Source organism: Onychostruthus taczanowskii, unplaced genomic scaffold (assembly GCF_017590055.1).
Source record: "Onychostruthus taczanowskii isolate IOZ18803 unplaced genomic scaffold, ASM1759005v1 scaffold58, whole genome shotgun sequence".
Lineage (NCBI taxonomy): Eukaryota > Metazoa > Chordata > Aves > Passeriformes > Passeridae > Onychostruthus > Onychostruthus taczanowskii.
This window is the reverse complement of record NW_024503457.1, coordinates 5,983,755-5,996,629: the sequence shown is the minus strand read 5'-3', so window position 1 is coordinate 5,996,629 and position 12,875 is coordinate 5,983,755. Positions and strand designations below refer to the sequence as shown.

At 38.4% G+C, this 12,875-nt stretch overlaps 1 protein-coding gene across 4 annotated transcripts in view; it reads right to left on the bottom strand.

Moving 5' to 3' along the window:
- Positions 1-738: 738 nt before the first annotated feature.
- FHL2 (four and a half LIM domains 2) overlaps positions 739-12,875 on the bottom strand; it is a 37,258-nt gene continuing 25,121 nt past the window's right edge. For all 4 annotated transcript variants that reach the window (XM_041418114.1, XM_041418116.1, XM_041418115.1 and 1 more), the window contains exons 3-6: positions 7,142-7,316; positions 3,147-3,316; positions 2,317-2,503; positions 739-1,607 (exon numbers count right to left, since the gene is read on the bottom strand). In XM_041418114.1, the coding sequence (XP_041274048.1) occupies positions 1,456-1,607; positions 2,317-2,503; positions 3,147-3,316; positions 7,142-7,316 (684 nt within the window). In that variant the 3' untranslated portion in view covers positions 739-1,455. The remainder of the gene's footprint in view (positions 1,608-2,316; positions 2,504-3,146; positions 3,317-7,141; positions 7,317-12,875) is intronic.

Sequence of the window (12,875 nt, the reverse complement as noted above, 5' to 3'; positions counted from 1 at the left end):
TCCCTACCCAGTAGCACACAGAGTAAGTATATTCCTAAATCTTAATTTCACATCTGAACATTGTTGTTGGAGGTGTGACATATTTCTTTCCTCCTTTTTCTGAACACAAATGAATTCCATCTACTACAAGCAGGAAAGTGGAAGGTGGGGAATGGAGGAATACTGGGACTGTGCATCACATAACATGGCCATATTTCTTGCAGATTGCTTTGGGAAAAGATTTATCTTCTTTTGTATTATTTCCTTTTCATGTTACTGTCCTGCCAGCATGCTGTTGCTGACAGTTGCTGCTGTGGTAAATGTAGCAGAAATTATGCTACAACAAAGAGTATTATGTATCCCAATAGAGAACAAAATTAAAGCATGCCCTACTAGAGAAGTTAAACTTCTGACTTTCACAAAGATAGATAGATGTCTTTTGAGTTGTCTTGACCTCCTTGCTTGCTGAGAAGAAAAATATTTTGGGCTTGAGTTTAGAGCCTATGAACACATTTTTATCAGCTCCAGTCAGAACAGTGTGTGTTTTCACACACTTGTTCATTTTTGCTGGTAGTTTTCCCACTGACTTCAATTAGTAAATGACTATGTTGTACAGCAGGGCCCTTCTGAGAATTGACTAAACTTCACAACCCCAAAAACTGGGTGAAAAAAGGGTTGTGTTTGCATGCATTGTGTTTCTTCAGAATGTGAAAACATTTTTGTAAATATTGTGTAAATACAATTAAGCCACAATCACAGTTTTGTTTTAAAGAATTTTATTTTGAAAAATACAATGTGCAGTGTAATGTCAACTAACTGTAATACTGACACTGTCGATCAGAACTTGTACTTCACACAATGATCAGCTAGACATGCAATAAAATATGTACCTGTCATGAAGCACTTCCACTGTTTCATCATTATCTCTTTATGGCATGTCACAAATCCATGTACATTGAAACACACTCTACATTTGCAGTCTTTCTACAGACTTGACAGCACACACTTGTCACATAGCTCAAGAACACTGGGGTCACACCAGCCTTACTGGGATTTAATGGCCTTTGCCATTGATTTCAGTGGGCAGAAGGCTTCACCTTGGATATCCACCTATTAATGTATTGTGTGTGGCCATTTTTATCCTTGAACTGCATCACTTGCTTGTAACTGGAATATTTTTTAGGAAAAAAAGTCTTAAAAATGGTATGTTATGTCAAAAACAGCCAAATAGTTTCACATCATGGGTTTTGCATGAGTTTTTGTTATTGGTAGAAATCTTAAACACCGACACTGCTGTTAGAGATTCTCAAGCTGTTTTCCCTCCAGATTTGGAGAATATAAAGAAAAAGGTTAAGAAATGTTAATAGTACAGTGAGACACAGAGTGGCAAAGCTAGCTCTGAACATCCATGTGTTTCAGACTACATATTTGTGAGCATGGCTCTCCTCCCTTCTTCCTCACCTCTTAGTTTGAGCTTTAAATATCCTTTCCACATTCAGGGCAAAGGATGTCATCCCTTTCTGTGAGGAAGCCACGACCCACCAGTGAAAGGGAGCACTTCTTACAGTTAAAGCAATCATTATGCCACTGCCGTTCTTCAAAAGAGATGTACTTGGTTCCTCCGAGTCCTGTTTGAAAAGGAAAATCTTTCTGTTACAAGAAAACAATAGCAGGTCAGCCATCAGGTCATGCAGACTGACATGGAGATCTGACATACAGCAGTGAAAAAATGGCATTGTGGCAAATCTGTTTGTTGCTGTGCTAATTTTGCCACCCTTATTCTGTAGTGACCAATGTTTTCATCCTCAAATACTTCTGTTGCTTTCAGCAAAGTTAATGAGCAAGGCTGTTATCCCTACTGATAATGGCAGAAATGAACTTCCAAGGGATGCATCAGAAGAAAAGCAAACCACCTGCCTCTGAACAGAATTCTGGAAGTTTTTTAAGAATGGTGCCTAAGTATGTTAATTTATGTTTTGTAGAGGTGCATTTAGATAATTAAAAAAGAAGTCTGTCATGTGTCATGACTTGATTCATGGCTCTGAAGGAAGAATGCCTCAGGAAAAAAAGCAGGTTAGTAAAAAAGCATTCTAGAGTTTGAGGCTATGGCAGTTATCATCAGGTGAAGTTGTACAAAAGAAAAAAAAAAGGAAAAATGTCTCTTAGTAGTAATTGTCTTTTACTTAACCTCAAAAATGACCAGCTGGAGTTCCACAAAAATATTTAGTTGGGCATCTCTTCTACCAGGTCAGACTTTTTGTTTAGTTTCGCCTTTAGTAGCAACTCAACACACAAAACAGCCACAAAATGTAAACACACCAGCCATGAGAGACCTACCGCTGATTGGGTTTGTGCATCCAGCACACTTTTTGGCATAGAGGTTGCAGAAGCAGCTCAAGCAGTATGCAAACTCATCCCTGGAGGTAAAGCGCTGTCCAGACAACTGCTTCTTGCATGCAGTACACACGAAGCACTCCTTATGCCATGGCTGCTCCCGGTAGGTAACGCCTCCTGTGGTGATAGCCTGTTTCAGGAATTTAAAAAGACAAGAAAATGTTTTCTTAAGAGTGGCAAGTTTGTATTTTGATTTGGTAGAGAGGAAGGTTGATGAGATTTTTGTGGGTGGGAGGAGGGGAAGAAGGCTTAGCAACAGCAAGATTATAATTTTGCTTGGAGTTGACTTTGAGAAAATAATGCAAGTGCTTTATTTTAATTTCCTTATTTATAAAAAGAACTCCCATGCTGAAAGTACTTTATTCTGCATATATTGTAAAATATTACTCTCAATTGTACTCTGTTTTTCAAGCTACTCTTTGTATGTTGCTTTTCATATGCATGTACCAGGGTTTGTCTCATCACTGTTCCTTCACCTCTGCCTTTCTTCATGGTGGAGGAATTACTTGGTGAGTTTCAACTTCCCTGTTACTTTCTTTGGGAAAGACTGGTTTATTTCATATTTTAGATGAAGTATTTACTTTCTGCTTCTCCAGACTTTGTTGGGGAGTTTTCTCTTAGAAGTAAGTGGAACTGAAATTATATAATCTCTTAAAACCAGTTAATTCTTAATCTTTTTACCCATCCAAAAATGAGATATTCTGCCTACTTGGATATAAAATGGGATGGACTTCAATCCCTTAAGTTTCACATAAACAAAATAAGAGCACTACCTTCTTGCACTGGACGCATTGCATGGCAAACTGCTTTTCATAGCAGGGTACACAAAAGTTTTGATTGTCCTTAGGGATGAAGCTCTTTGTCCCAATAGGCTGTTGGCAGCGGTAGCAGATAAAGCAGGTCTCGTGCCAGCTGTTGCCCTTGTATTCCATCTTCCGAGTACCTGTAATGAGACCAGAGCATCAAGCGAACTTCTGGATGAGATGGATGCAGTTCGTAGCTCTGGTTTGCCTGGCAGCTGTCTGTCAGTCAAGAAGCATTGCAGCTGTGAGCTAGAGGCTATTTAATGTTCCTACCAGCCTTGCATGACATTTGGTACCATTTTAGGTTTTTGGAGATCTTCTCCTGCAGAGAAGAGAAACATTTATTGCAAATAGCTACAGTGTAGAACAGCTTTTTGTGGTATTATTAGGCAAATAATGAATTCCAATGCACAGCAAGATTCAAGGGAATTGGACAGACAGCAACATAAGCTGCTGTTAGTGCTGAGTGGAGGTCAGGCCTTTCCTCATTAAAGACTGACCTCATCCATTCCACATCTGTTTTGTATCTTTTTCAAATAGCAGCAAGGTACCCGGTTAATTACAGACTCTAGAATGATTTGGGCAGAAATACACCTTAAAGATCATCTCGTTTTAAACGCCCTGCCTTGGACAAGGACTCCTCTCACTAGACCAGGTTCTCAAGGCCTGATCCAATCTGGCTTTGAACACTGTCAAGGATGGGACATGCAATTCCTGGCAAGCACCTTGCCTCCTTTTCCCAATGAAATACAGTCTCTGTCTGAGACAAAGGATTATTTCATATCTGCTCAGGGGCCTTTTTCTTGCTCTCACTGAGGTGTATTATAGGCTCAAGAGAACCTATCCTAAATGTTTTTCTCTCTTTTGAACCTTTCAGTGAGAAAAAAAAAAAATCTATTTTCAATTTAATTGAAAATGTGGCTGAAATGTGGAATTTAAACAGTCCTTTATTGAAAAGCAGAAATGTGGTATGTATCTAGGAAATAAATGCACTTCTCTAGAACAAAGTTTTAGGGTTCAGATAGTGTTCTTTGCAGATTCAGTCCACTGTATGGCAGGTGGACTCTGAGCCCTTGCAGGAAATTGGAGATGCCCTATTGTATAGATAAATTTATTTGCACACATTATAATTCCTATTTACCAGTCTGAGTCACAATATTTGATACAGGCCAGAAGGGTAAATAAATAAGTGTTGTTCCTACAGTTCTGCATCACTCTTGGAGCCTGTAACAACAAACATGAAGTCAAATACTTGGAAGACTGACGAGCTGATTGAGTTGGCTAATGATGAAGAACCACACTAATGCCTTTGATGCCAATTCTCTCTGCCTCTATTACTGCAGGGTGAAGTTTAACCATTCTTCCCCTTCTCAAGCATTAATTCATCTTTGTTTACTAGTTGCATATTTTTCTTCTTTTATGATCTCGTTAAATTCTGCTGAGAGGCATACTTCAGGATTTATTTGGTGGTTGTTTGTTTCTTTTTAAATTGACTTGCATCAATGCTAAGTGAACTGTTAATTATCTTTCTGATGCTTACATTCTTGAATATTTTTCTTCCATTTTATTAACAGACACCTTCCATTTTATTAACAGACACCTTCTTAATCCCTCCCTATGCTGGTAACTTCCTATATCATGTCAAGGAGCAAATAAATCAGTCCTTGAAAGAATAACAATCTTGAGAAAGAAGATGTAGATAATTTTTTAATAGTCTAGAATTCTATTTTTACATTTGCAGCTGTGCTGTCTTTGGGATGGTGTTGTCATTGAAACTCAAAGCAGGGAGAACCCTGTTTTGTTAGCACTAGATTGAAGTCAGTGTGAGTTGGGTTTGCAGAAGGACTGAAAGAACAAGCTTGTAATCACTTAAATGGGCACCTCATGGTAAAGCTTCCACAGCTTGGGCAGGAGCACTCTGTGCTGGGCTCAGAACTGGCTGGATGCCAGGCCCAGAGAGTGCTGGTGAATGGTGCTACATCCAGCTGGGGGCCAGGCACCAGCGGTGTCCTTAGGGCTCTGTGCTGGGGCCAGCCCTGTTCAATACTTTTATTGATGACATGGATATGAGTGGATTGAGTCTTTCACTGGTAAATTTGCAGATGACACTAAAGAAGACTCAGGGGTGACCTTATCACTCTCTACAGCTTCCTGAAAGGTGGCTCTGCTCAGCTGGGGGCTGGTCTCTTTCTCCAGGCAGCAGCTGACAGAGCGAGAGGACACAGCCTTAAACTGCACCAAGGGAAAAAGTTTTTTACAGAAAGAGTGATAAAGTACCATCCTCCTCTGCTGTAGCTCCTGTACTACCACAGTATGCTGTGTAAGTAGAAAAACATGCTGAGTGTACTGCTCTTCCAGTGTGGTGACATCTGACTATCTTGGGTAAGCAGCTAGAGACCAGCAGGTAGTTGTAAAGCTTACAAAAATTAACTTGTCTTCTGGTTATAAGAGAAGCAGGGATTCTATAACACTGAATCCAGCCTCCATTACTAAATATCAATGCATAGCTGGCATAATAGACAAAAAGATCCATTAATCACTGATAATGGCAATGAATCTGATGAGCAGTACTAAAAATATATACACATAACATTATAGAATCATAGATTCATAGAACAGTTTTGGTTGAAAGAAACCTTTAAAGATCATCTACTCCAAGCTCTTGCAGTAAGCAGGGACATCTTCAACTTGATCAGGTTGCTCAGAACCCCATCCAAATTGACCTTGAATTTTTCCAGGCATGGGGAATCCACCACCTCTCTAGGCAACTTGTTTCAGTGTTTTACCTTACCCCCCTCATTGTAGAAAACTTGTTCCTTATACTAATCTAAATCAACCCTCTTTTACTTAAAAAAAAAGTTACACTTTGTTCTATTGCAATAGCTCCTGCTGAAAAGTTTGTCCCCATCTTTGTTACAGGTCCCCATTCATTACTGAAAGGCTGCAAACAGGTTCCCCCAGGTTTCTCCAGGCTGAACAATCCCAGCTCTCTCAGCTTGTCTTTATAAGCAAAGTGTTTCAGCCCTCTTTGTGACCCTCCTCTGGACCTCCTCCAAGAGTTCCATGTTCTTCTTATGTTGGGGTTCCCAGAGCTGGATGCAGCACTCCAGGTGGGATCTCTCAACAGCAAAGTTAAGGGGCAGAATCACCTCCCTTGACCTGCTGCCCATACTGCTTTGGATGCAGTCCAGAATACAAGTAGCTTTCTGGGATGTGAATGGACTTCCTGTGTCATGTAGTTCCAGCTTTAAAACTAGCACTGGCTATTCCCAAGCATGTCAGTTTTTATTTCTGTGTCAGCAAAATGGGTGCACATGGGATAATAGGAGATGTTTAAACTTGGAATAGATAGAGTCGTCTGCTTTTAAATATTGTTGCTCTATTTCATCATCAGGCCTTTACACCCTAGGAGCAAAATGTTGTGGTTTCCTCTTTTTATCTGAGATGACCAATGTCAGAACCAGCTGACAAAGTAACTAGTAATCATTACAGGGTCTATATAAGGATTCTTCAAATTGCCTTTTACTATTTTATTTCTGCACTGATAGCACTTCAACATTAAAGCCCTCAAATCATCACAGAATGCTACAGTATTGTAAGAAGACCAGGTTTTAGCAATCTATTACTATAACCTCGTGTTTCATGTTAAAAAAAAAAAAGCTCTTTCCTGTTCCTTCATATCTTTGTGCTCAAGAAAGACCTCAGAGTCACTTTGACCAATTTTTCATCTGTCTGAGAGAAGCTAAATTTTGAGTAATTAGATAAAATTCTCACATGAATGAAAGTTCTTCCATGAGCCATTATGGACATTACATGTTCTGGTCATGGATATGGCCTAGAATGCACCATCACCAGTTTTTTACATAGTTCAGCATTACCTAGTAGAGATAGTCAAGGAGAAACATTTCTCACAAATATTGCTGAGTTTGGGATTGATGTTTAGTCCAAAAAGTGAGCATCCTAACCTGGCATAATAGTCTTCTTGCACTCATTACATTTGGAAGAGTATTCATTGGAGTAGCAGTCAGTACAAAGGAGATGTTCCTCTTTTGCCGCAAAAGGTTTGTCCACCAAGGAATTCTTGCACTGGAAGCAGTGGAAGCAGGTTTCATGCCAGTGGCGGTCCTTATAAGACAGATCCTGTAGAAATCCAAAACCACAGAGTAAGTGGAATGAATAGTTTGCACAACTGGAAGCTCAGAGAATGCAAACACATCCAAATCTGAACTCCAGGCAGGAGCTGGGGCTGCTTTAAGGAAAACAAAGTGTTCTGACAGAGATGAACTTATTTTGCTGTGATAACCAAGAGCAACAAGTATCAACCCTTTTTCAGTTCAAGGTAACCCTTTTAGTTGGTGGCAGAGGAGTAGTTAATTTCACTTAGGTACTTCCTTTGAGAATAAAGCCCCGCTTTTGAGTTGGATTAAAACTTGTTAACCTGATAGGTATGATAGACTTCCTGTATGTGCCTTATCTATTGCTGATTTCTAGTTAGTTTCATAGATATTTACTCCTGAACAGAAATATTTTTTCCCAATTGCATTCTGGTATTTTTTGACAGATTTACACCAAGAGTGGAATGAGTCTGATAGCTTTTGGTTTTTTCCACTACAACAAATTTCTATTGACTCTAGTGTTTTGGTTTACTTATATTTCACATGTGGATTGTACTGAAAGTTACAAGACCACATTGTACCTACATCCTACAATCCAGAGTATTGGCCAAGGAATCAGTGTGGGCATGTTAGTATTTAAAATACTCTTTGCAGTGGTTCCTTTTATTATTTAAAAGAAACAGTCCTTCTCAAAATGGTGACCTAAAACAGTGGATTGTGCTTTTTAAAATTTAAATTAAGGTGGCCTCTACTTGAACAGTGTCTTTGGACTTCAAACAAAATAGAGCTTGGGTGATTACAAGAAATGGTGTCTAACCCAAAATATAGAGGCTCTGGTTTGGGTTGGGAGTGTGAAAGGTTAGAATTGTCATGAAGAGGGAGTAGCAAGGTTCAGCTGAAATAAGTTCTCAGGTTCTAGCTCAAGATCTACTGTGTATTTATTGCAGGCACTAAACTAATTGGGTTAACTGAAGGAAAAGAGCAAGTGGTAGAATAATGAATTCCAATTTTGCATTTGTGTGAAGCATCACAGAGGGTTCATATCTGATCTGGCATAAGCTGTACTAAGTCAGCCAGTGCAGTCACAGGTAACTCCAAATGTGCAATCTTAGGCCAGAGCAAGATACCACAGATTTAGCTTAACCTAAAATAACATTTTGTCTTTGGGAGCCTTGTTCTCACAAACAGATAGCTGTAAACACTGAAATAGTTTCATCTAGCTCAGCTGATATGCGGTAGCTTGTTAAACTTTAGTAATTTCTGTCCAAATTTGACTATGCAATTAAACATTTCTGTTTGGACATCTGTGCTACTCACCTAATATTTTTGAATCACTGTGAATAACAATTTTTATCTCTGAGTTTGCACTCTGTGGTAGACTATCTAAGACTTCCACTTCACAGCTTTCAGGCAGTTGTTTATTCAGCTCATCTATTAATTTCAGCCAAATCCTTTTGAAACAAAATAAATTTCTGACTGTAATATTTTAATCTTTTCTAATAGCAAATGCAAACCAATCTTCTTTGGAAGTTACTTACATTTTTTTCTTCTCTTTGGGAGAAGTTTAATAGCCTAAATCTGGTCTCATATTATGTTTTCAACACAAAAATACAATATACAGTGCTTTCCAAAATAACTGAAATTTGACTTTTAGAAAGTAGAACAACAGATCTGATCTTCTTTCACTTGTAACATGATGTATTCAATTATTTTTCCTCACTACCTGCCATTTCCTGGTTTTGCAATTTTCAGCAAGCTATTTTTTAATATCCAAAATTCATGTGGTGATGTATGTTTATTTTATCAATGAAATGATACCCTGAAGATGGTGCATGCCTTTTAGAAGAGGAGTAATGAACACAAAGATCAGGTGTCAAAGATGAAAGATTTGATCCCTGAGTCATTTATGATGGCAAGATTTTATAGGCAGTAGCTGGGTAGGTGACATAGCAGATATTTCACCATGATGAAGTCATGAAGCTAAACTACAACAAAAAGTACCCAAGATAAAAAGTGGATTGAATAATCTTTAGCTACTCTGGATTGCTATAACTCTACATTGAATGTAGAGCGACTCTAAGATGTCTGACTTTGAGAGTAGAATATTAGACTGATGAAATGGATACTGCTTTCTCTCTGAATCTGTCACATCTGGAAGCAAGGAAGTCCAAGGTACTGATGAAGCCATTTATGCATCATGAGTGCTCTTAGGTCACTGAAAAGGAGGTTTGGTCTATTTCAGCATGTTGTATATATTACTGGAGCCTTTGACTTGTTCATAAGCTATGGATGCATTGATCTGGAGCAAATTCTACACTGCAAAAGCATGTGCAAAATCTGACTTAAAGCTGTTTGAATGTCAGGCTGCTCCTCTGTTAAGCTGAAAGAACATCAGATTTAGTCTAGGCATGCAAATTCTAGTTTATGCTAGCTGATTGTAACCCAAATAAATCTGTTCCAGCAGAAGGTACAAGTGATATACAACTAATTCCTGTTGTATTTTCACTTATTTTCATTATGACACCCACAAAGAAAATTTTGACAAGATAACTATTAACACTGGCAAGATCGAGTTTTACAGCTTCTCCACAGCTCTGTAGAGTTTTGCTCCAGCATGGATTATTTGGCCTCTAGCGTGGGACTGCCTGTGACTTAGAAAAGTGTGTTTTTTTAGAAAAACCCAGAAGACCCCCTTAGACTAGGATTACCAGTCAACTGGGTTAAGCTTGGGCTCCTCATACCCTGCATTTATATCGTCTTCTACTCAGGCTTTTTAAGTCTGAGCAAACTGAAGCCATTATGCAGTACCATCTCTCTTGAACAACAGGGTTTCAATTGCTCTGGGTTTCAACAGGGACCCAGTAGGAAGAAGGAGATTAGAGAGCTTATTTCCAGAACAGTAATTGTATATGTTGTTCATGGCTTTTTTTACCACAATGGTCTTTTCAGAAGGTTGAATGTAGGAAAAGGGCTACGCCAACTAAATGCTGCACGGATTTTAGCTACACATACCCTGTAGCAAAATGCTTGAGCATGTTAGATAGGCACATACCTATAAATGTATGTTGAGAAAAGGTAAAAACAGGTGATATTGTGCTGTACTCAGCCCCTTACATGTATGAGAAGATATTAAGGTATCCACCTCTTCTACCATTTCACTTTACAAAAAATTAGCCTGAGATTCAATAATGTGCTGAAAAAATGTTGCGTGTTGGGACAGGGTTTAAATATCAAAACCAAGAAAAATAATTATTTCTTATTTTTCCTGATCCTCATTACTGGAGGTTTCAGTTTTTGTTTAGTTCATGTGTGAGAATGACCCTTTTGAGCCATTTTTGGCCTGCGTGCTGACATGGTAGCTGTATCTCACAATCCGCTCATAATTTAATTTGCACATTTCACAGAGAGAGTTTTCACCCCCTTCTGCCTGCCAAGGCCAACTTGTGAACTGCATTAAACACAGGGTTACTGTAGGTATTTCCTGTATTTGCAATGGTTTCAATACCATAGGATTTGCAAGGAAAGTATTAAAAAGCCAAAGTCAACCAAAAGTAACCCTCCAGCAGTTAAGCAAATGGGTGCAAGATGTATGGATTTCCAGAAATAAGCATGAAACTGTAGGTGTGGTGAGCATTCACCAAGAACTTAGCCAATAAAATACCATTTTTTTTCTAGAAAAAGTAAATTTCTCCCATAACCTGTTGGCATAAGGATAATGTGTAGTAGGTGTGAGAGAAACAGCATTGTGTTTTCATACTGCCTGCTGGTGCCTCCTACCAGTATATGAAGCTTTTAATTTGTCTGTGAAAGTTTTGTAAGCATCAGATAGAAGTGTTTACAGTTAAAGAAATGGCTTATGCCTAAAGGTGTCATTCAGACATATGCTGTCATTCTGGGATTTTCTGGTGGCAAAGACTTGTTCTTTTAAAATAAGGTACAAATTAGTTATTACTCAGTTAAGTTCACAGTTACCCATAAACTACCTTAAAACAGAAAGATAGCGACGAAATTTCTCCCCTGACCTGAATTCAAGGTAAGTTTCTCTACAGCATTGCTGTTTTGTGGGCTCTCTGTGCTATAGTTAATGCACAATGTGAAAATGCAGCATCAATTTCATCCTCTCAGAGTCCAGTGCCATCAGAATTTGAGTATTACAAGTGTCCTCTTCTCAGCACCTGTAGTTTCACTTTGGTGTAATCCTGTCAGTAATAGGAGGTTTGATTGTAATTGGGAGGGTGTGAAAGAAGAAAATTAAGAGCATCTGGTTCTCAGTGCAGCTTTTCATAGTGAAGAAAAATAATGGCGACCAAGAAGGCACTTGTGAAGGAAAATCTGATGTGAGAACTTTGTGGGACTTTCCAGGTATAATGTGGATGTAAGTGTGGACACTGCTGCCAGATGCAGAGGCCTGGATGTGACCTTTTCTCATGAGACTTCACTCCATTATATTTTTTATTCCAAATTTTACAATTTTAGTTTATGTCAAGCATACAAACAAATTGGAGTCCATTTTGTACATGCAGTAAACACAATGGTTTCATTCCCAAACATAGTACAATTTATTTTCTTTGTTCAGGTGAAAAAGTAAATGCTATGTGTAAAAAGATTTATGTAAAAATGCGTATATGTGTGGGTATGTGTATTTCTTATGTATGTATTTATATACCTATACATTTAGTGAGGAAAAGCCTGATTTTTTTTGAGACTGTTTCATGGCTGAATTATGCTCAGTCACAGTGCACACACTTAATCTGAAACTTCTCTTGTGGCTGAGGCACTTGTAAGGGCTCTCTCAAATGTGTTCTCTAGTGTCTATTACTGTCATTGAAAAACCACTCTAGTTTTCTTCTCAGTGAGAGCATTCATAGGATCTCTTTTTCTACCCAGACAAGGGTTTTTTTCAAAAAACTTGCAGGACTTTAAGTTTTAACTTTTATCCATCTATGAGAATTTGCTGAAATTGCTCAATAGTTTCAAAAGCTACAGCATAAATATGGACAGGCACAAAGAGCAGTCACAGAAACAAAAAAAGGACATGTTTGTCTCTGGCATGCTTTATAGCTCTTTAAGAAATCTTTATTTACTATCTCTTAGCTGTATTTTTCACATATAGTTCTGGTTCTTACACAGATAAAATATTCCTAGATTGCAGACAGTTTGGGTTTTTTCTTTTTTTTCTATCTGCTATTAGAGTGTGCTTCACTTAAAAGTAAAGAAAAGCAGTATATTGGGTAACACCCACACTCCCTAAATACATAAATCTGGGTTGAAAAGTTCAGCCTGATTAATTCCTGAATACTTTAACCAAGATCTGTTGAAGCTGGTCCAAGTTTTTAAATTCTTGACTATCAACACATGGAAATATCTTCTCAGGGGATTAGAAAGAGACCTTAAAACAAAAGCACATTCTGGAACAAGGCAGGAATATTTTGCTTTTTCAGGTCAGGCCAGGCCAGCTGTATCTCATCTCTAACCTGAATATTTATGAGCTGTAGGAAAACTGGCAATTTTATACCTTCTTACAGATTATTGCCAGTTCCCTGTCTTGGTGGTGAAAAATTGTTACCTTTTTAAGGCTTCTGAA